General features: G+C 50.1%; 1 protein-coding gene across 8 annotated transcripts in view; it reads left to right on the top strand.

Moving 5' to 3' along the window:
• The window catches only part of DYSF (dysferlin), a 71,579-nt gene that overhangs the window by 40,547 nt on the left and 6,948 nt on the right, over positions 1–24,084 (top strand). For all 8 annotated transcript variants that reach the window (XM_041427576.1, XM_041427580.1, XM_041427578.1 and 5 more), the window contains 10 exons: positions 4,597–4,695; positions 5,262–5,390; positions 6,111–6,266; positions 7,545–7,636; positions 9,030–9,200; positions 10,057–10,199; positions 13,045–13,184; positions 14,290–14,378; positions 14,596–14,691; positions 16,605–16,746. In XM_041427576.1, the coding sequence (XP_041283510.1) occupies positions 4,597–4,695; positions 5,262–5,390; positions 6,111–6,266; positions 7,545–7,636; positions 9,030–9,200; positions 10,057–10,199; positions 13,045–13,184; positions 14,290–14,378; positions 14,596–14,691; positions 16,605–16,746 (1,257 nt within the window). The remainder of the gene's footprint in view (positions 1–4,596; positions 4,696–5,261; positions 5,391–6,110; positions 6,267–7,544; positions 7,637–9,029; positions 9,201–10,056; positions 10,200–13,044; positions 13,185–14,289; positions 14,379–14,595; positions 14,692–16,604; positions 16,747–24,084) is intronic.

Genomic DNA, 24,084 nt, shown 5'->3' on the forward strand with positions numbered 1-24,084 from the left:
TCAGCACTAATTAACATCCCGGATTCCCGGGCCCTGCCTCATGTAGGTATCGCTTCCTTTCTAATTGCTAATTAATTGCTTAATTAATTAATCGCTTAATTAATGACCTGAGTCCATGAGGATATGCGGATAAAGATGGAAGGAGGTTTTTCCTTCTGGGAATGATCCTGCTTGCTGCTTAGGAAAATGGAAATTCCAGCTGGCTGTCGCTGTGTCCTTGGGTTTTCCATTAATTCCAAAGGGAATGAAGCGGGTTTTGAAGGAATTCCGTGCACAGCTCAGAGATCCCAGCACGGATGGACATGGAAATGTGGGAGTGATCCAGAGGACCAGGATGATCAGAGGGATGGAGCAGCTCTGCTGGGAGGAAAAGCTGGGAGAGCTGGGAATGTTCGCTTGGAAAAGGGAGAATTCCAGGGAATGCTCAGAGTCCCTGAAGGGGCTCCAGGAGAGCTGCAGAGGGACTGGGGACAAGGCCTGCAGGGACAGGACGCAGGGAATGGCTGCCACTGGCAAAGGGGAGATTGGGCTGGGATCTTGGCAAGGAATTCCTGGCTGGGAGGGTGGCAGGGGCTCGGCTGGAATTGCCAGAGCAGCTGTGGCTGCCCTGGATCCCTGGCAGTGCCCCAGGCCCGGCCCGATCCACCTGGGACAGTGGGAGGCGTCCCAGCCCATGGATGGGGTGGAATGGGATGGGATTTGAGGATCCCTTCCCTTTTCCTGTTCCCTTTGTGTCTTTTCCATGAGAAAAGCAGATGTTGGGATTTTCCTGGGTTTTGTAGGGAGAGCAGTGGAGCTGCTTTGCCTTCTCAGGGATAACACTCCAGAGCAGCAATTCCCTTCATCCCAAATTCATCCCTATCAGATTCCCATGGAATCATGGAATGGTTTGGGTTGGAAGGACCTTAAATCCCATCTCACTCTACAATTTCCATGGGCATGGACACCTCCCACTATCCCAGGTGGATCCAAGCCCATTCCAACCTGGCCTTGGACACTTCCAAGGATCCAAATATTGTCCAGCGGATGGATTTCTCCAGTCCAGAGAGGTGGCAGTGCTGGGATCCCAACCATGGAATCAAAAATTCCTGAAATAACCCCCCATCCCGCTGTCCATGCACATTTTTAATTTCCATGGATATGGTTTTGGTTTAGGACAAAGAAAATCCAGGGGAAAAAAAGAAAAAAAGAGGAAAAAGCTGCAAAGCATTAATTTAAAATCAAATGATGGGAATTTTAGGTGGGAATAAACCATCCCACTGTCTTGGTTCTTCCAGGATCCTCCAGGAATGGGAGTCAATATTATAAACCCCAGTTTGCAGAAAGAAGGGAATGTTTCCTTGGGAAAACCATCCTGGTTTGGAAAACTTGAGTTCCCATGTTCCTTCCCGGCTCCTTCTCCTTTATGGCTCAGGAGCTTCGCACAAAAGCAGGAGCTGGGAATGAGGCCCAGGGGCTGCAGCTGGGGAAATCTTGGAAAAAAGCTTTTCCAGCCAAAAAAAACCCAGCTCCGTGCGGAGCATGTGAGGGAGGTCCTGGATTTCACTGGGATCTGCCTCCGGCTGGGGCGTTAATGAGGAGGGGGAAGAGTTTAAACTGCCAGAGGGCAGGGATGGGTGGGATCTTGGGATGGAATTCTGCCCTGTGAGGGTGGGGAGGGGGTGGGATGGAATTCCCAGAGAAGCTGTGGCTGCCCCTGGATCCCTGGCAGTGTCCAAGGACAGGTTGGACTTGGAGCTTGGATCCACCTGAGACAGTGGGAGGTGTCCCTGAACATGGATGGGGTGAGAATGGGATGGGATTTAAGGTTACTTCCAACACAAGCCATTCCATGATTCTGGAGCCGCTCTGCTCTGGGAGAGCTGGGAATGTTCCCCTGGAGAAGGGAAGGCTCCAGGCAGAGCTCAGAGCCCCTGGCAGGGCCTGGAGGGGCTCCAGGAGAGCTGCAGAGGGACTGGGGACAAGGCCTGCAGGGACAGCACACAGGGAATGGCTCCCACTGGCAAAAGGGAGATTGGGCTGGGATCTTGGCAAGGAATTCCTGGCTGGGAGGGTGGGCAGGGGCTGGGCTGGAATTCCCAGAGCAGCTGTGGCTGCCCCTGCATCCCTAGCAGTGCCCAAGGCCAGTTTGGATGGGGTTGGATCCACCTGGGAGGTGTCCCTGCCATGGAATGGGATGAGCTTTTAGGTCCATTCCCATTCCATAATTCCATGATTTGTGGGCACCTCCTGGAGGAGAGGAACTCAGGAGGGACTCTCAGACTCCTCTTGCATTCCCTGCTGAGGAGCCCTACAGTGCGGTTACTCCGCCGTTACTCCGCTCTTACTCCAGCTCACGCTACTTTCTAAATCCCCCATCCCAGCACACGTTAACGGAGCCGAGTGGAGCCATTTCCAGCCAATCCATGTCTGTAAACTATTTGGGATAATTGGTTGTTTGCTGTGTTTGCTCCTTCCAAATCCAAGCCCACATTTCACGGCTTCTCCGGTTACTGCTCCTTGGAAGAGCTCTGGGTGTTGGATGGCTCCTCCTGGGAATGGTTCCCATCCCAGCTCTGCCCCCCCACCCCAGAATGTTCCTGATGGTTTTGATATTCCCAGCTGGGAGCCAGCCCATGGGACTGCCACTGGGGAGGGGGGAAAGTATTCCCAGAGAAAACTCCAGGATTTCCACAGCCAGGGTTTGTAGGATCATGGAATGGTTTGGCTTGGACAGGATCTGCAAGCTCGTCCCATTCCATGGGCAGGGACACCTCCCACTATCCCAGATGAATCCAAGCCCCAGCTGTGGCTGCCCCAGAATTCCTTGGACACTGCCAGGAATTCTGGGGCAGCCACAGCAAATCTGGGAATTCCAGCCCAGCCCCTGCCCACCCTCCCAGCCAGGAAGTTTTTCCATAAAGGAGAAATTCTCCTTCCTCCAGCTATTGTTTGTTCCTGGAGCTGCTGCAGCTCCTGGGATGAATGGATTGGGTGAAATGATCTGGTTATTCCCAGGATATCCAAATGACAGGTCCCTCTTGGGGAAAAAAGTTTGGAGTTCCAGGGTGGTGAGAGGGATGGAATGAGGTTAGGGAGACAGGAAACCTCTGGATAATCATGGCAGCAGCTTTCCAGGTGGGAATAAGCTCATTTTCCAGGAAATTTTCAGGATTTGGTCACTTGAAGTTAAATTTATCCACAAGGGATTCTCGCGTGGGGGTTGTGCCCAGTGGGATCCATGAAAAAGCTGGAAAGGGAGCACAGATCCCGATCCCAGAGATTGTGTGTGCCATGGACAAACCCTTGGAGGTGGTTTGGGATACCTGGAGGGAATTTTATCCTTCCCCTGGATAAATGAAATTCCTCAATCCATTCTTTGCCAATCCATTGCTTTCCATGGCTTTTCCATTCCCAAATGGAATCATATCCATCATCATTAATATTCCAGCTGCTCCCCTTCCCTCCTTTTTTATGTTTTCCCTGTTTTTCATTGGAATATCGGTCAAAATCCACCAAAATCTCTAATCCAGCTCTTTCCCTTGGGGCTGCAGAAGATCCTGTGGGTAAGTCCTGGGATGAATCCAAGCATTTTCCTTGTATCCCAATACCTGTGGAATGTCACAATGTCTAAATGGAGCCCTTGAAACACTAAATTGGGAAATGATGAAAGGAAAATAGGGATTTCCCCCTCCCCAAAAAAGGAGGTGGCAGAAGCCTTGGAGTAAATTTCCAGAATATTCCAATCAAATCCAATGTCTATCCATTAAATCCTGTGCTGTTGGCTTCAAATATAAATCCAATAATACTCCATTTGGAATCCTCCATGAGGTCACCGAGCTGGAATTCTGCGGCCTCCTAAAATGAGACACCAGGATTTTCCAGGAATTTTTTTCATGGATTACCAGCAGAGCAGTCTCAAAAATGGGATTCCTATAAAATCCATGGAATATTGAACCGGCATGGTCCATTTTTCCTCCTGGAATATCATCCTTGGAGCTGGAATGGTTTGCACTGGGAATGAGGCAATGGGAATTGGTGAGAGCTGAGGTGTTTTGGGATTTTCCCTGTCTTTTCATTCCGAGGGTTGTGTCATTCCGGAGATCTGAGCACCATTGGATTTTAATGGAAAGATGGGAATTATATGGATTTATTAATTTTTCCGCAGGTTCTGTTGGGATGGGGAGGTTGGGAGGTGCTGAGATACAACCAGGAAGTTAATCCCCGTCTCCCAAATCCCAAAAATTTCCCGGGAAAGCCTAAAATTGGGGAATTTCAAGCTGTTAACACTGGAGTTAAATTGGTTCATTCCCTGCATGGTAATCCTGGGAAAACCACCCTCCAAGTGGCAAAAATTTCCCTAAAAATGCTCCAAATTCTTGGAATATTCTTCTTGGAGCTCTAGCTCATCTTCCCATGAGGAATAATCCTGTTGGGAATATCCACAGTGGATGTAACATCTGGATTTGGGCTGGGAGCATCCCAAAAAAAATTGGAAAGCAGGGATGGGGTTGATGCAGAGTTCACTTCCCAAATCTGGGAGCTGCTGCTGTTTTCTGGGGATTTTTTTTTTTTTTTTTTGTGGAAAATGAGTAACTTTGGGACCTCTGGTTGTAGGAGGAGGAATTCATCGACTGGTGGAGCAAGTTTTATGCTTCCACAGGAGAGAGGGAAAAATGTGGATATTACTTGGAAAAGGGATTTGACACCTTGAAGGTGAGTGACTTCTGCCAGGTGTGGATGCTTGGAATTCCACTGTCCACAGTTTCCTTGGGATTTTTGGCTTGTTTTCCATCTGGGTTCAAAAAATCCAAAACATTTTCCCCACGTGTGGAAAATTCCGTTTCCTTTGGAAAAGCCTTTTGGGAAACTTCCGGAAATTTTCCTGTGGGAAGTGGCGGAGGGGGTGGTGAACTGCCACCCTGGAAGGGTTTGGGAATGAGGAAAATCAGGGATTCCTCAGGAAAGAGTGAGGTTTAGGCACAAGAAATGCTAAATTTAATGCAAACTCTGAAATAGGGAAGATTTTCCTTGGTTTTAAGGAAAATATTCCCAGCTGGAAGATATCTATCCATGAAAAACCCACCAGGAGACCTTGGCTTTGCCTGGGTCGTTGGGATGGGCTGGAATTTATTGTGAGATTCCCAAATTCTCCTCTTCTCACTGCCCCAGAGAGAAATAAGGGTGAAAATTCCCAGAAATTTCTCCTCGTGGGTTGAATTTTCCCAGGACTGAGGAATTTGGTTGGAATTTTTTTCCATGATCCATCTTTTCCTCCTCAGGTCTATGAGACGGAGCTGGAAAACGTTGAGGAATTTGAGCATCTCTCCGACTTCTGCCACACCTTCAAACTGTTCCGGGGGAGATCCCAGGATTCCAGCGACGACCCCTCGGTGGTGGGGGAATTCAAGGTGGGATGGGCCCTCTCCCCATGGATTGTGTCCCTAGGGGTGGGAGTTGTGGGATTATTAAAGTCCTTTTCAGCCCAAATCATTCAGTGAGTCCGGGAGTTGTGGGAGTTGTGGAATCCTCATCCATGGAAGTGGCCAAGGCTGCTTGGAAGGGGCTTGGAGCCACCTGGGATAGTGCGAGGTGTCCCTGCCTATGGAAAGGATGGGAATGGGATGAGATTTAAGGTCCTTCCAACCCAATCCATTCCAGGATTCTGGTGCCCCTCTGCTCTAGAGCCAGGCTGCAGAGCTGGGAATGTTCTCCTGGAGAAGGGAAAAATCCAGGGAATCCTCACAGTTCCTGAAGGGGCTCCAGGAGAGCTGCAGAGGGACTGGGGACAAGGCCTGCAGGGACAGGACACAGGGAATGGCTCCCACTGGCAAAGGGGAGATTGGGCTGGGATCTTGGCAAGGAATTCCTGGCTGGGAGGGTGGGCAGGGGCTGGGCTGGAATTCCCAGAGCAGCTGTGGCTGCCTCTGGATCCCTGGCAGTGCCCAAGGCCGGGTTGGCATTGACTTGGATTCATCGGGATCAGGGAAGGTGTCCCTTCCCATGGAATGGGATGAGCTTTCAGCTCCCTTCCCACCCAAACCATTCCATAATTCCACAATTCATTCCAGTCATTCCAAGCCTGCTCCCATCTCCACGTGTTCTTCCCTGAATTCCTGTGTCCTTCCCAGGGTTCCTTCAGGATTTACCCTCTTCCCGATGATCCGCGTGTTCCGGTGCCTCCCCGGCAATTCCAGCAGCTCCCGGCCAGGGGACTCCAGGAATGTCTGGTCCGGGTTTACATTATCCGGGCCTTCGACCTCCAGCCCAAGGATTCCAATGGGAAGGTATCCTGGTGGGAAAGCTCTGGGGTGGCTCCTGAAGGGGATTCTTAGAACAGATCAGCCCTTATTGGTCAAAATTGGGTCAAAATTTACAAATTTGCCCTAAAATTTAGGATTTTTTCCTGTTTTCTGCCCCCCTTGGAATAGCTGGGAAGTCTGGGAGGCAGCTCTTCTTTTGTCCACTGGGATTTTCAGGATTATTTCCATGAGTTTTGGGTTTGGTTCTATTTTGTGGTTGTTTTTTTGTTTTGGTACTGAAGAGAATAAAATCCCGTTTTTCCCAAAATTCCTTCTTGCAAAGGGTTGCTGCTCTGGAAGCAAAATTCTGGGAAAATGGGAATTGTGTAGATCTAAAATGCCACAAAACTCAGGGAAGGGAAAAATCCTCTTTAATTATCTTGGTTCCACTGGAAAAGGGGGATAATTTTAAGCAATACTGTGTGAAATATATAAGGAAATATCTAGGAAAGATAGATGGGAAAATAGTAAATACACATGGAAAATTTATGGAAAATAATGAATAGGTATGAAAATACATGGAAAAATATATTAAAACATATATGAAAAATAGGAAATACGTATGGAATATATGGAAAAATAGATGCAGAAATTCCAACCACTTTTGAATTTTCCTGTTTTTTAAAAATTGATTTGGAAGTGTTAATTCCTAAGAAATCCCCCATGAATAATTTTTCCATTTAAAACCCCAAACCAACCCAAATTGGATCCCAAATTTCCCATGGGATGGGAATTTTATGGAGGCTCATCCCAGCCCAAGGAATACCTGGGTGTTTATTCCATTTCCTGAGTGCTGTTTCCCATCCATTCCTTAAAAAACAAATCAGCAGGAAAAGGGAAATCTGGGAGAAGTGATGAGAAAACTTGGTCTGGGTGTTTTTTCCAGGGAATTCTTGGGTGTGGTTGGGATGATGGATCCCTGTAGATCCAGGTAAAATCTTTTAGGTGGAATTGGATCTTTCCCTTGAATTTTTTTCTTTCTCCATGCAAAAAAATCCAACTTGAATTAAATCCCCCACTTTCCAAATTGATGCCGAATTCCCAGAATAATTTTATTTGGGAGAGGGATGGGATTTTGGAACAACCTACGGACTTCTCCTGGCAAAAAATCCAACTTGAATTAAATCCCCAGTTTCCAATTTGATGCCGAATTCCCAGAATAATTTTATTTGGGAGAGGGATGGGATTTTGGAACAACCTACGGAAAAGGGTGGGACTGGAATCCCATGGGATTTTTGTGTTTCCTTCTGTGCCCACCTCCAGTGTGATCCCTACGTAAAGATTTCCGTGGGAAAGAAATCCATAAATGACCAGGAAAATTACCTTCCCTGCACCCTGGAGCCTGTCTTTGGGAAGTAAGTATGGATTCCATTTGGGATCCATGGAATTTTTTGGGTGTCCTATTGAGGGAATTGTGCTGGACCAACCGGAACTTCCCATTTCAACACCCAGTTCCATGTTGGAGCAACCTGGGGTAGTGGGAAGTGTTCCCTGCCTGTGTCAGGGACTGGGAATGGGATGGATTTTAAGGTTTTTCCCATCCCAATCTATTCCATGATTCCCTTGTCTCTTGTTCATCAATCGATGGGATTTCAGAGCTGAGGATTGGGAAGCTGGAATTCCATAGCAGAGGAATCTGGATCATCCCATTGTCGAGAAAGAGTTTGGGGAATTTCTCTTCATCCAGGAATTTTGATCCAACATCTGAAGGAAAAACGTGAGGAATGGGCAGGAATGGGGCACCTCCACATGTTCTGGAAAAGGATTATCCATGGATAATTGAGTTGTTTCCCTCAGAAATGGGATAAAATTCCAAGGATAATGGTTTATTCTGGGAAAGGCTGTTTGGCAAGGCTGGAAAAGGAGCAGGGAAACTGAGGGAAGCTCAACTCCATGGGGCTTTGTTCTCCCAGAAAATCAGCGAATCATGGAATAGCCTGGGTTGGACAAGACCTGTAAGGATCATCGATCCGACTCCTTTCCAGGACAATCCCACCCTGTCATGGGAACGTTGTCCAAATGCTCCTGGAGCTCTGGCAGCCTTGGGAACGTGGCCATTCCCTGGGGAGCTGCTCCAGTGCCCCAGCTCCCTTTGGATGAGGAATCTTTTCCCAATATCCAACCTAAACCTCTCCTGGCACAGCTCCAGCCATTCCCTGGGCCCTGTCCCAGAGATCGGGGCTGCCCCTTGGGATGAGCTCCAGGCTGCCAAAATCCAGGACTCGGGGCACAAACGGGGATCAAATCCTGCTTCCTGTAAAATCCATCTGATTTTCCAAGGCTGCTCCCACCAGTCCAGGCCACCAATGCCTGGACAGCTTCCCAACAAAGCAAGAGGGAGAGAGAGATGCATTTAAATGGGATTTTGGGAAGGAATTCCTGGCTGGGAGGGTGGGGGGGGGACTGGGCTGGAATTCCCAGATTTGCTCTGGCTGCCTCTGGATCCCTGGCAGTGCCCAAGGCCAGGTTGGACATTGGGGCTTGGATCCACCTGGGATCATGGAAGGTGTGGAATGAGAAGATCATTAAGGGGTCTCCTGATCCAAACCGTTCAATGATTCCACGATTCCTTGATAAACGGAGCCAGCACAACACAGCCCTGGCCTTGCTGGATCAAAGTGACACGGAAGCTCAGGGACGCTGATCCATCCCATCATCGGTGGGGTGGGGTGGGGCGTGCATCCATTCCCATGGAATTCCAGCAGCACGATCCTCTTTTCCCAAGCATTTCCCTCTGCCCGCTTCCAGGATGTTTGAGCTGAGCTGCACCCTGCCCCTGGAGAAGGACCTCAAGGTCACCCTCTACGACTACGACCTGCTGTCCAAGGATGAGAAGATCGGCGAGACCGTCATCGACCTGGAGAATCGCTTCCTCTCCAAATACGGCGCTCGCTGTGGCCTCCCCCAGACTTACTGCATGTGCGTTCCTCTGTGGGCTTGGGATGTCCAGGAATCCCGGGATTGGGATGCTGAGGTGGCCACGGGATCGCAGCAGGGTTGTCCTGGGGGGGTCTGGCTGAAGCTGCGCTTCCCAGAATCCTGGTTCTCCTCCAGGGAGATCCCGTTCCATGCCTGGTGGCTCCTGGTGACCTCGTGCTGAGGACACCCCCAGAAAGGCTGTGGCTGTCCCATCCCAGGAATGGGAGATTTGGGTGGGATCTTGGGAAGGAATTCCTGTTTGGGAGGGTGGGCAGGGTCTGGGCTGGAATTCCCAGATTTGCTGTGGCAGCCCCTGGATCCCTGGCAGTATCCAAGGCCAGGTTGAACATTGGGGCTTGGATCCACCTGGGACAGTGGGAGGTGTCCCTGAACATGGATGGGCTGGAATGAGATGGGTTTTATGGTCCTTTCCAACCCAGCCCATTCCAGGATTCTGGAGCCCCTCTGCTCTGGGAGAGCTGGGAATGTCTAGTCTGGAGAAGAGAAGAATGTAGGATGAACTTTGAGCCCCTGGCAGGGCCTGAAGGGGCTCCAGGAGAGCTGCAGAGGGACTGGGGACAAGGCCTGCAGAGACAGGACACAGGGAATGGCTCCCACTGGCAAAGGGGAGATTGGGCTGGGATCTTGGCAAGGAATTCCTTGCTGGGATTGGGCTGGAATTGCCAGATTTGCTGTGGCTGCCCCTGGATCCCTGGGAGTGTCCCAGGCCAGGCTGGATACTGGGGCTTGGAGCACCCTGGAATAGTGGGAGATATCCCAGCCCATGGCACTGGATGAATTTTTATGTCTTTCCATCCCAACCCATCCATGATTCCATGATTCTGTTTGGTTTCAGCTCCGGCCCCAACCAGTGGCGAGACCAACTCCGCCCTTCCCAGCTGCTCCACCTCTTCTCCCTGCAGCACAACTATAAAGCTCCCACCTACAAATCTGACCGGATCATCTTCCGGGATCAGGAATACGTCCTCTCCGAGCTGGGTAAGATGTCAGGGATGATTTGGGATTGCAGAATTTCCTTGCTCCAGAGAAAGGGATGGAGCTGGATGTCATGGAGACATCACCAGGTTTGAGTAATGGCATTGCCGCCATCCTCCTCCTCTCTGGCCACGTTGGCTCTGAACCATTCCCAAGCTTGGCTGTGCCCCAAATCCTGGGATTGAGCCCAGACCTTCAATCCAGGAGCATTGGCCTTGAGTTGGACCAAACCCAACACCCCTGGATTGGGAGTGAGAAACTCCAACCTGATAATCCAAGTGCTGCCAGAGCCAAAGAGCATCTCTTCCATTGGAATCTCATTTTGGGAATGGTCACTAGAGGGAGACAATATCCCACACACAGACCGGGGAATTCTTTCATGATTTGGGGGAATCAGGGAAAAAACTCATGATATCAAAGAGGATAAAAGTCCCAGACTTTTGGGGAGGCGTTTTTTGTTTGCCCATGGCACCTCCCTGGGACCCAACATTCCAGAGGCAGGAGAGGTTTTTTGGGAAAACGCTGCGTTAAGGCACAAAAATAGGGTTTTAGTCCCATGAGGAGGTGAAATCCCACCGGGCCTGGCCCAGGAGCTGCACTTTGGAATCGTGGAATGGTTTAGGTTGGGACCATAAAGATTATCTCATTCCATCCTCTCCATGGGCAGGGACACTTCCCACTATCCCAGGTGGATCCACCTGTCCTTGGATACTTGCAGGGATCCAAGCACAGCCACAGCTTCTCTGAGAATTCTCTTCTAGGGCCTCCCCGCCCTCAGAGCCAAGAATTCCCAATATCCCACCTAAACTTTGATTGGATTTGTTAAGGCCACCACACCAGGGGTGTCACCAGAGACACAAAACAAGGCACAACCTGGGGCTGATCCCTCTCTGCCCTCTTGGAAAACAAAGCACAAATCCCTTCAGGAATTCAGGTTTTCCCCTGAGGAGAAGGGCAGCAAGGAATCCTCATGGAAAAGTTTTCCATGGGAGAGCTGGGGAGGTGTTAAAATGTGTCCCCTTCATGGCAGTGCCTGCTGTCACCTATCCACCTGTCCTTGGATACTTGCAGGGGTCCAAGCGCAGCCACAGCTTCTCTGAGAATTCTCTTCTAGGGCCTCCCCACCCTCAGAGCCAAGAATTCCCAATATCCCACCTAAACTTGGTGGATTGGATTTGTTAAGGCCACCACACCAGGGGTGTCACCAGAGACACAAAACAAGGCACAACCTGGGGCTGATCCCTCTCTGCCCTCTTGGAAAACAAAGCACAAATCCCTTCAGGAATTCAGGTTTTCCCCTGAGGAGAAGGGCAGCAAGGAATCCTCATGGAAAAGTTTTCCATGGGAGAGCTGGGGAGGTGTTAAAATGTGTCCTCTTCATGGCAGTGCCTGCTGTCACCTTCTCCGGCTTTAACGGCAGCGAGTTCAAACAGCAGAACAAAGCCCGAGGCTTGACCCGGAGCAGATCTGGAATCCAGCTGTGAGCTCCGGAGCCGGACTGGGAATAAACTGGAGCTGTTAAACACGAGAGCTGGGATTTTACAAGCCCCTCCCCCCAGCCCGTTATTCCATAACTCCCAGATTTTGTTGTTTTCCGACAGGGGCTCGATCTTTTCTCGGCGCATAAAGCCGCACGTGTGTGCACACGCCGGAATTCCAGGGTTTGGGAAATGGTTGGGAATTAGCCCAGGTGGCTGGAGTTAAGTGTGTCCATGGCAAGGACGGAGCTGGGGTATCTCACCAGGATTTGGTGAAGTTGGAATGATATTTATGGAATATTTATGGAAGAATATTTATGGAGCTTGTTGTATTTCAAGTATCCTGGAAGGTGCACGACCAGAGTGGGGTGAAGTCCACCAACCCCGTCCTGGGATTTTGGGATTGTTTGGGTCAGAGTCAGTGAATCAGGGAATCTTTTAGGTTGGAAAAGACCTTGAAGATCTTGGAATCTCAGAATTCAGATTGGAAAAGACCTCCAAGATCAAATCCAACCTTGTCCAAGTGTCATGTCCGGTTGTTCCTTGGACACCTCCAGGGGTGGGGACTTCACCACTTCCCTGATATCCAAGGACAGGGCATCATGCCCATCCCAGGAATGGGATGGGGAGGCAGGAGTTGGCCATTGGCTGTGCTGGGACGGATGGATGGATGAATGGATGGATGGATGGATGGATAGATGGATGGATGGATGGATGGATGGATCCTGACCAGGAAGAGAAAGCAGGAATGTCCATTATTGAGGAATCTTGGCCCATCTGTGGCAGGATCAGGGGTTGGTGTGGAGTAGGACAGGTGGAGGAGATAATTCCAGGTCTTCCTTGGATGGAGGACCACAAATATCCTGGTGGGATTGGAGCAGGGACTTGGACCGGAGTAGGAACTTGGAACAACCCCCAGGCTGTGCTGATGGTGTTTCCATGTCCTTCCTCCTCCTCCCATTCCCGTCTTTCACCCCAAATCCCACAGGGAAGAAATGGGATCCCACTGGGATCTCATTCCGTCTGCCCAGCTGAAGATCCTGAATGGCTTTAACCTCTGGGATGAACTGCTGGGAATGGGAACATTGGCAGAGGATTGATGGGAATCCTGATTTCCGGGACTTCAGGAGAGCTGGATTCATTAGATTCTCCTTTCCACAGGATCCAACTGGATCCTTGCCATGTTTCCCTGGCTGTGATTAGTGGGGTGGTTGCACAAGGGTTTCCATGGATTTTCCCACTGGGAATGGTATCCCTGTGCCCAGCAGGGTTTGTAGTGATGGATTTGGTAATGGAGGCTGTGCTGCTCCAGCTGTTCCTGGCTATAATCCATCCCTGTGGGATTGACTCTGCTCTCTTCCTGGTGGCAGAAGATGGAAAACCCCCGAATCCGCACCTAGGGCCGGTGGAGGAGCGGCTCGCCCTGGCCGCCCTCCGGAAGCAGGGATTGGTTCCGGAGCACGTGGAGACCCGGCGCCTTTACAGCCCCCTCCAGCCAGACATTGAGCAGGTGGGTCCTGGGACGTGGCTGGGATGAGCCCAGCAGTGACATCTCCTGATCCAGACATATTCAGGGGGAGAATCCTGCTGGGAATGCCTGCCTGGGATATGGGATGTTCCCAGGGAGGGGAGGTGGTTGTTCCCTTCAGCATATGCTCCCATTTTTAATTTCATTTATTTAGTTTAATTTAATTTAATTTTCATTTTTGGCCTAAAAGTCCTACTTAGGATTCTTCTCTTAGAATCCCAGAATCCCGGGATCACCAAGGTTAAAAAATTCCTCCAAGGTCATCGAGCCCAAACTGTGCCCGATGCCCACCTTGGCACTCAGTGCCACATCCAGGAATTCCTTGGACACCTCTAGAGATGGGGATTCTAAAAGTCCTACTCAGGATTCTTCTCCCAGAATCCCAGGATCACCGAGGTTAAAAAATTCCTCCAAGGTCATCGAGCCCAAACTGTGCCCGATGCCCACCTTGGCACTCAGTGCCACATCCAGGAATTCCTTGCACACCTCTAGAGATGGGGATTCCAAACCTCTCTGGGCGCTTCCAAGGCCTGACCACCCTTTCCATGAGGAAATTCCTGTTGATGTCCACCCTGAGCCTCCCCTGGCCTGATGCCCACCTTGGCACTCAGTACCACATCCAGGAATTCCTTGGGCACCTCTAGAGATGGGGATTCCAAACCTCTCTGGGCACTTCCAAGGCCTGACCACCCTTTCCATGAGGAAATTCCTGTTGATGTCCACCCTGAGCCTCCCCTGGCCCAGCCTGAGACCATTCCCTCTTATCCTGTTTTTCTCTGGGATCAGATTCCAGATTGCACCTGGCTCCAACATTCCAAGAAATTGTGGAGAGCCAGAAGGTTTTGCCCCTGATCCCTGTTTTTTTCCAGGCTGAGCCCCTTTCTCAGCTCTCTCAGATTCTCCTCAGGATTTACATCCATCAACATGTTCCCAACTATCCCTTAAATAATTTAAAAATAACCTTTAATGCCACTTTTCCATGGAGGAATCCTCCCTTCCCACCCAAGGGTCCCAGATCTCCCTGGGGAGGTTCAGGTGTTCCAGTCTGGAATTTCTCAAGGTTTCAGGGCTCTGTTTTTCCATGCAGGGAAAACTCCAGATGTGGGTGGATCTGTTTCCCAAATCCCTGGGACATCCTGGCCCCCCTTTCAATGTCACTCCACGTAAAGCCAAGAGGTAACTTCCCATTTCTTCCTCATCTTTTCCTTGGGAAAGGAGTTGGGAATGCTTGGAAGCCTTGGGTGGGGATGGATTCACCCACCTGAATGAGGGATGGGTGTAGAATCATCTCCAGGGAAACGGCTCCCATAGGGAAATCAGTCAGTGGGACAACCAGACTTCCAGGTGGATGAGTTTTCCACTTTCTCATGGTTTCATTCCCGGGATTTTCCAGGTTCTACCTGCGCTGCATCATCTGGAACACCAAGGACGTGATCCTGGACGACCTCAGCATCACCGGGGAGAAGATGAGCGACATCTACGTCAAAGGGTGAGTGTCCCGCTCCGGACCCTCCCAGATTCCCGAGGCTGGAGGTGCTGGAGCAGCAGGGAAGGAGTTAAGGTGGTCCTTGGGTTGGTATTGCTGGGATAGACTTGGATTCTGCTGGGATGGAGGAACTATCATGGCTCTCCAGTCATGGATCCGTGAATTTCTAGCTGTGGATTCACATCTTCAAGTATGGATCCATACCTCTCCAGCTGTGGGTCCACCCCTTTCCAACCATGGATCCCCACCTCTCCAACTGTGGCTCCACACCTCTCTGGCCATGAATCCACTCTTTTCCAACTATGGATCCACCTCTCCAACTGTGGATCCACACCTTTCCAATCATGGGTCCACACCTCTCCAATCCTGGATAACCACCTCTCCAACTGTGGCTCTGCCTCTCTCCAGCCATGGATCCACACCTTTCCAGCCATGGATCCACACCTCTCCATCTCTGGATCCAGGTTTTTGGAAAACATGTCTCTGCTGACGTCACAACCTTTTTCGTCAGACCTCTGGGATGATCCCATGGCAGTATTTCTCCTTGGACTACTTGGATGTTCCCACAGTGGGATAAGATGTAGGAGCAGCCTGGCCATGGGGAGAGGAGCTCATTGTCTGCTCATTCCCAGCTCCTCTCCCTGACTTTTTCCATGCTCAGAGATGGGATTGTTTGCATGGCTGCTTTCTTTGGAATTCCCTTCATTCCTGGAAACAGCCCTTCCCTTCACTTCCCTTCCCTTCCCATCCCTTCCCATCCCATCCCATCCCCATTTAGGATTTTTCTTGTGTCTAACAGTGCAATCCCAGCCAAGGGAGTTCCTTTTTTTGTGCCTTTTTGGGATTTATGGGCAGGAAGAGGCGGGATTTGGGAACAGACTGTAAATCCCTGCTTTACAATCCCGATTTTCCCCCTGTAAATCCAGAATGCTGTGTGGCTTTCCTGGTATTCCCAACAAGTCCGTTGTTATCAGCTCCGGTTGAGCTGTTCTGTGTCTTTTGGGGCTCCTAAAAAGTTGAGCTGCTGGAAAAGTGGGAGCATCCAGGGGTTGCTGAGATCCCTTTCCCAATCTTTTAGCATCCAAGAGGATCCTGCAAGGCTGGGAATGAGTAAAACCTTGCTCAGCTTCCACATCTTCCAGCCCAAAGGAAAGTGACCCTGAAAAACCCAATTGGGAATGGATGAAATGATCCTTTTTGTGCCTGAGGATCTGCCTATGGATTGGGAATCCCATGGGGAACATTCCTTCCATCCATTGCTGCCTCTTGAACCTGCCTATCCTAGATTGGGTATTAGGGAAAAATTATTCACGGAAAAGCTGTAAAGCAGTGGAAAGGGATTCCCAAGAAATGTTCAGGCTGGCAGAGCTGGGAATGTTCCCCTGGAGAAGGGAAAAATCCAGGGAATGCTCAGAGTCCCTGAAGGGGCTCCAGGAGAGCTGCAGAGGGACTGGGGACAAGGCCTGCAGGGACAGCACACAGGGAATGGCTCCCACTGGCAAAGGGCAGATTGGGCTGGGATCTTGGCAAGGAATTCCTGGCTGGGATTGGGCTGGAATTGCCAGATTTGCTGTGGCTGCCCCTGGATCCCTGGCAGCATCCCAAGGCCAGGATGGACTTTGGTGCTTGGAGCACCTGGGACAGTGGGAGGTGTTCCTGTCCATGGATGGGGTGGATGGGATGATCCTTAAAAGCCATCCCAAACCATTCCCTGATTCCATAGTTCTGGAGTTGCTAGCTCTAGCACGGATTAATCTCCCAGCCTTCCCTCTCCCATCTCCAGGTTTTCCCCACCCCCAGCAGCCACCGGGATCTGGAATATTCCATTTCCCACTCACGGATGTTGTGACATAGAGCGAGATCTCAAATCCTTGCTACGATCCCGATTTTCCATGGGCTCTGTTTGTCCCTGGCAGGTGGCTGGTGGGACACGAGGAGAACAAGCAGAAGACCGATGTCCACTACAGATCCATGGGAGGAGAAGGGAATTTCAACTGGAGATTCATCTTTCCCTTTGATTATCTCCCAGCAGAGCAGATGTGCCATGTGGCCAAGAAGGTGAGTGGTCCTGGATGGAATTCCTGCGTCCTCCTGGGAATTCTGGGGTGAAAAGGGAATTTCAGGTCTTCACAAGCAGAGCTGTGCAAAGCTTGGCCTTTCCATGGTGTTGACAGCAAAAATTTGGGAATTTTGTTAAAAAATCCAAATTGGAAGCAAAATGGGGTCGGAATTAGAGGTGTTTTTTTGGAGAGACTGATCCCTCTGGGAAAGATTCATCTGGGCTGGAGCAGGAAAGCCATTGGAGCAAGTGTCCAGATGCTCTTGGACAACAGGGATATTCCAAAGCTGGAGATGGTGATTCCTTGGGGATGGTTTGGTGGGAACCTCTGTTTTCCAGCATGGAATAACGGGCGTTGTGCCTTGCAAAAACTTCCCAAAAAGGCTAAAAATGGGGAAAGGAAGGAGCTGCCTCCAAATTTCTGGTGGGAACATAGGTTGGGATGTGCCACTGGAAGAAAAGCTTTGGATTCAGGAAGATGATTGGATTGGGAGTTGAAGTGGATGAAGATTTTTGGATGGAATTTTGATCACTTCGTTCCTCCAGCTGCTCCTGGTGTTCCTTGGATCAGTTCATGGGAATTGCATGGACGGAAGGACACAGGAGTGAGGTTGGAATGAGTGCATGGAATGACGCAGGGGAAAATTTAATGATGGAAATGATGGGAATTAGGGAAAACTGGACACTAAACAATAGAGAACATAATTTAAATTTCCTTCACCTGGAGATTAAAAGGAATAAAAGGATTAAGAGGAATAATCCAATGGAAGATTCCTTATCTGTGTCAGGGGATAGAACTGGATCATCTTTAAGGTCCCTTCCAACCCAAACATTCCATGATTCAGTGATTTTTGGCTCTTTGTGGTCTGTGGACACCAGGGAAAATCCCGGCTTCCCATGGCACCTCCCTGGAGGCTCAAAGTCCTTCATCCACCTCATCCTGAACCTTCATCCCTCTTGAGTTTTTGGGACACCAGCAGGAATTTCCTCATGGAAAGCGTGGTAGGGCCTTGGAAGTGCCCAGAGAGGTTTGGAGTGCCCATCCCTGGAGGTGTCCAAGGAATCCTGGATGTGGCACTGAGTGCCAGGGTGGGCATTGTCCCCAAGTTGTACTCGATGATTCTGGAGGATTTTCCAACCTCAACGATCCCATGATCCCTGCTCCCTGTTTCTGCTGAGCCTCGGTATTCATGGAATATGAGGGGCCCAAAGATTCCTGCTTGCAATGGGACCGTCCCTGAAACCCACTGGGATTCCCAAAAACCCCCTGGGATCTGCAAAACCCCCAGTATTCCTGAAACCTGCTGTGATCACCAAAACCCCCGAGATCCCTGACAACCATCTTATTTTCCATGGAACCAGTGTCTCGGCCAGGAAGATGCCAAGCAAATCCCCCCATCCTAGACAATTCCCAGCTTCCAAAGTCCTTCCCGGACAGTTAGTTCCAATGATTGACAGAATCCCAGCCGGGCCCATTTCACGCTTCATATCCCACAAATCCCAAGTACAGGGTGTACTACATCCAATTATCCTGCTTGGAAAAAGCCAAGCCCCCCTCCACAAACCCCTTTAAGCAAATCCATCCCGCTGTGCCGATCTGGAATCTTTTCCCACCACATGGCTTCCAATGCTGGATCCGAAAATAAACACCTTGTAAAAGCTCTCTGTAAAGGCCGGAATAATGAAGGAAAAGCCGGGTGGAGCATTCCGGCCCCGGGAATTTTTTGATCTCGCCATGTGCTGTTTGAACTCCGGCTTGGTTCCTGCGGCCGTAAAAATCCCGGCTGGAAAGGCAGGCGCTGGAAGGTGGAATTTCAATCAAAGGTTGGGAGCGACTGTGGGGAATTGGGAGCTGCTCAAAACCACCTGTGCCCAACCGGGCCGGGAGGGAAAGAGTTTTCCAGTGGTTCTCCTTTGTTTGCTCCATGCTGGAGCTCACAGGAGCGTGGCCAGGTGGATTAGAAATCATGGAATTATGCAACAATTTGGGTGGGAAGGGAGCTGAAAGCTTACGGAGTTCCATCCAGGGACTCCTCCCACTATCCCAGGTGGATCCAAGCCCCAATGTCTAACCTGGCCTTGGGCACTGCCAGGGATGCAGGGGCAGCCACAGCTGCTCTGGGAATTCCAGCCCAGCCCCTGCCCACCCTCCCAGCCAGGAATTCCTTGCCAAGATCCCAGCCCAATCTCCCCTTTGCCAGTGGCAGCCATTCCCTGTGTGCTGTCCCTGCAGGCCTTGTCCCCAGTCCCTCTGCAGCTCTCCTGGAGCCCCTTCAGGGACTCTGAGCTCTCCCTGGATTTTTTCACTTCCAATTCCAGCAATCCCAACTCTCCCAGCCTTTCCCATGGCAGAGGTGCTCCAACCCTCTGATCATCCTGGTGCCTCCTCTGGATTTGCTCTGAGAGCTCCAGGTCCTTCCCATGCTGGGAATTCCAGAGCTGGAATTCCTGTAGGTGGAGGCTCCAAGGGTCATCCCAACTTGGGCTGCAAATACTCTCTCCTAAAAAAAAAGGATGGTGCTTGATAACAGGGTGTCCATGATATTTTGGTTTGATGTGAACACCTGGGGTGGTTGGGAGCCTGGAAATCCAGGAAAAACCAGGGAAAACCCAGGAAAACGCAGGTGCCACTCTTATTCCTGCTTTTCTTAACTTTCCGACCACTTCAGGATGGTTTTCCATAACTTTCCTGGCTGGATTAATGCTATTAAGATTTTTCTTCTCCTTCCGAGAGGGGAATTTCTCCCAATCCAAGTTTCCAAAATATTTCCATGGAAGGGAAATATCCCATTTTTTTTTTTTTTGAAAACATGGAAATGCTTTTTTAAAGCTTTTCTCAGCATTCCTTTCAAATTTCCATCTTTGTTCCCGCTTTTTTTGATGCCATCTTTCTCTTCCTGGAAAATTCAAACCATGTTGGCTGCATGGGAAGAGCACATTCCCACGTTTTTGAGTCCTGCAGGAAAGCTGTTTCTGGGATGGAAAATGAGAAAATCATGGAATGATTCAGGATGGAAAAGCCTTCTAAGACCACCAGCTCTGCTGAGGCCACCACTGGCCGTGTCCCCAAGTGCCACATCCAGAGGGATTTTAAATCATTCCAGGGATGGACATTCCGTCATTTCCCTGGGCAGCTTCTGCATGGCTGGAAAACCCTTTCCATTAAGGAATTTTCCCTAAAATCCAGCCTAAAATGGAAGTTTAAAGTTTGGATTCCCAGTTTAAGCCTGTTACTGGATGGGTCATGGGGCAACCAGGACAATCTGAGGTCACCTGGATGTGGATCCCATTTTCCTGGGCATCTACTCAGGGAAGAGCTCAGCTCCCACATTCCAGAGGTGCCGTGGGGTGGAAAATTAATGGAATTGGTTTTGGAATGTTCAGCTTCCTGTGCCAATTCCAGCAGCAGCTGGGTTCGGCTGCCAAAACGGGATCTGGGAAGTTCGTTAGGGCAGGAAAGGGTTTGCATGGAATGTCACAGCAAACGGCATCTCCATGGATGTGCAGGTCCAGTTCTGGGATTCTTATGGACATGGAGGTGCTGGAGCATGCCCAGGGAAGGGAATGGAGAATTCCTGAGGGAGCTGGGAAAGGGGCTCATCCTGGAGAAAAGGAGGGTCCAGAGGGACCTTCTGGCTCTCCACAACTTCCTGGAATGTTGGAGCCAGGTGGGAGTTGGGATTTGATCCCAGGGAATAACACGATAAGAGGAAATGGCCTCAGGCTGTGCCAGGGGAGACTCAAGGGGGACATCAGCAGGAATTTCCTCATGGAAAGGGTGGTCAGGCCTTGGAAGTGCCCAGGGAGGTTTGGAATCCCCATCCCTGAAGGTGTCCAAGGAATTCCTGGATGTGGCACTCAGTGTCAGGGTGGGGATTGGTCCCAAGTTGGACTGGATGATCTTGGAGGAATTTTTTAACCTCAGGGATTCTGTGACATCCAAGGGGAGTCTCCTGCATGTCCGGGACTCCCAAATTCCTGCAGGATGCGCCTGAAATGCGACTTTTTGGGAGCAGACTTCCTCTCCTTCCCAAAAATGTGGTTTCCTTCTTTGTATTCTGGAGCACATCCACAATGCAGGAGAAATGCAGCCTTGTCAACGCTTTCCCGGGAATTAGAGCCGATTTTTTCCCCGCTGCTTTATCCACAAAAATCCATAAAATATCCCTGAGCCTCCCCTTGCTTCGAAAACAAACCCCCAAACAATAATTCCAGCCTTTTTTCCCCGTGGTTTGGACAAGGCCAGGACATAAATTTCGCGCTCCGGGTTGTTTTTATAGGGAATGTTCGGAGCCCGATTTAATCATGGAAGCAAATTTCATGCTGCCTTGAAAGGGACCCATAAACTTTGCTCGGCATCAAATTCCCCCTTCCCAACTCCCTGTTCCTTTTCCTGCCTTTCCAGCGGAGCTCTGGGTGTCCCCAGCTGGACAGGGCTCAGAGCAGGGAGGTTTTGTCTCCGGCTAAGTGATATTTTATGGTGTTTTTCCATTAAAAAAAGGGGAATTTGGAGCGATGGAGCATTGAATTCCTGCCTGAAAAGGGTTGAGCCCCACCTGAGTTGTTCCTGGAATGCCGGGATGTTGTTCTGAGGGATTGGGATGCAGAGGGTGCAGAGGCAAGGTTTTGTTCCCTTTTTCCTTGGGCATTGCAGTGGGAAGGAGGGAAGGTGGAATCCCAGAGTCTGCTGGGTTTGCCAGCAGTTCCATGGAATCGTGGAATGGTTTGGAATGGGAAGGACCTTAAAGCCCATCCAGGGACACTTCCCACTATCCCAGGTGGCTCCAAGCTCTGTCCAACCTGGCCTTGGACACTACTAGGAATGGGACAACCACAGCTTCTCTGGGAATTCCATCCCAGCTCCTCCCCACCCTCACAGCCTTCCCAAGATCCCATCCAATATTTCCTTCAGCTCCATTATTCTGAGGGACATGGATCCAGCTGGGATAGGTGGGAGATGATCCCAACTGTGAGGTTTTTCTCAAGTTTGGCTCCTCGTGGATGGGATGGGGCAAAGAGAAATTCCAGTGAACCCTTGGGAAGTTGCATCAGCCCAGAAGGGAGTGTGGGATGTGCCTGGAGCATGGACACATCCATGGAATGTGGGAATAATGGGATGAACCTCTGGGCCAGGAATTCACTGGGAAAGAAGAGGCAGCTGGAGGACACGGAGCTCGTGGAAGTTTCCAGGGAATATTCCAGCCAGGAAATGAGGTGGTCTTGAGGTCCCTTCCAGCCCAAACCAGTCCAGAATTCCATATATTTTCCCCTTTTCCAAGCCAAGCTTAGGTGGGCACCTGGATTTCTCCCGGAAGGGACAATCCAAAAGAGTTGGTGGTGTTCATCTTGGACATGGATCTTCTGCCACCTTGGAATTTTCCAGCCCCTCCTAAGGTCATCCCAGCTTTGTTATCCATGGATCCATGTCTCCTGGATCCCTGTGTATCCCTTCTTTCTCAGATTTCTGAGAAAGGGAAGAATCAACATCAACTCTTCCCCTTTTTTAGCGATTTTGATTTGAAATGGCTGGAAAAGCTGGGAAAACCCCCCCCTGGATAAACTTCCATCCCAATCCAATGCAACCAGCAGAGGGGAGAGTGGGAATTTTCCATGGACTTCCTTTGGGATTTCTGGCTTATCCAATATCTCAAATGCATCCATAAAATGCTCCAATGCAAAATTCCTGGCACATTTTCCCAAAACCGGTCAGGGAACAGAGAGAAATTGAAACAGAACCATCCAGGGGGATCTCTTACAATGAATCCAATGGGACTGGTGTGCCCACGGACTCCCAGCTGGAATATTTGTGTTCCTGTGGAATGTGACACGTTTTTCCTCCTTTTTTATAATTTAATATTGGATGAAATAATGAATCTGAGTCTTGGGGTGAATTTATGGAGCAACGGATGAATAAGACTGGAGTTTCCTGGTTTTAATTAAATCCCATCATTTCTGACACTTCCAGGAGGAATTGCCACCAGGACACCCTTGGAGGGGCGTCAGGAATCCCTTTGGGATTTTCCTGCTCTTTGCTGGAGCCAGGAATAACAATCCCAACAATCCCTTGGCTTTGGGTGGGATTTTGTCTTTCTCCTTTATCTCAACATTTCTTTTTGGACATCAAGAGGAATTATTTATATGGAAAGTATGGTCAGGTTTAGGAAGTATCCAAGGAGATTTGGAGTCCCCATCCCTGGAGATGTCCAAGGAATTTCTGGATGCTGAGTTGGGGATTGGGCACAGCTTGGACTCACTGATCCCAAAAGGCTTTTCCAACCTCAGGGATTCTGGGATTCTTAATCCTAACTCCCAGGCATCCCAACAGTGGTGTCAGATCCCTGTTGGAAAAAATTCCTGGTTTCACACATGGAAATGGTGATGTGGATGCTGTTTCCCAGGCAGTTGGTATTCCTTACTGAGGGGTGCAGAACTCATAGATAACTTGGGAATGTTCCCTGGAGAAGGGAAGGCTCCAGGCAAAGCTCAGACCCCCTGGCAGGGCCTGGAGGGGCTCCAGGAGAGCTGCAGAGGGACTGGGGACAAGGCCTGCAGGGACAGCACACAGGGAATGGCTGCCACTGGCAAAGGGGAGATTGGGCTGGGATCTTGGCAAGGAATTCCTGGCTGGGAGGGTGGGCAGGGGCTGGGCTGGAATTCCCAGAGCAGCTGTGGCTGCCCCTGCATCCCTGGCAGTGCCCAAGGCCAGGCTGGACACTGGGCTTGGATCCATCTGGGATAGTGGGAGGTGTCCCTGAGCTGGAACGGGATGAGTTTCAGGTCCTTTCCCACCCAAAGCATTCCATTATTTTCTTCCCTATTGTCAGCAGTGCCAGAGGAACCCGGAGCAGTTTGAGGGATGTTTTGGGGCTTGGAGCAACCAGTGTGATATCACCAAATTCCTAGGATACCATGGAATCTTCCTTTCCATATCCATGTTCCATGAATAAATTCAGGACCTCTGGGTGGCCTGAAGGTGGGACTGGCATTTGATGGTCTCAGGTTGTCCCACTGCCTGTGACAGACCTGGGAGCAGACCGAAGCCATGGTGGATACGGAAGGGAAGGGATCCTTGGGAATTCCCTGCTGGAAGTGCTGATTTAGGCATCAATCCCATATTTTCCCATTAATTAAGAGGAAGGCGAAGTTTGGCAGCACCAGCACTCAATGCTCGTTGCTCTCTTCACCTTGGAGAGTCTCCCTCATTGGAATTGTGGGAATTTCTCTCCTTCTTAAGGATCCTGTTTGGGATCCCATGGAGCCATTTCCTAAATGGTATTAAATTAAATTAAATTATTTAAATAAAATTAATTACATTAATTAAATCATTAAATTAAGGC

This window comes from Onychostruthus taczanowskii, unplaced genomic scaffold (genome assembly GCF_017590055.1).
Source record: "Onychostruthus taczanowskii isolate IOZ18803 unplaced genomic scaffold, ASM1759005v1 scaffold117, whole genome shotgun sequence".
Taxonomy (NCBI): domain Eukaryota; kingdom Metazoa; phylum Chordata; class Aves; order Passeriformes; family Passeridae; genus Onychostruthus; species Onychostruthus taczanowskii.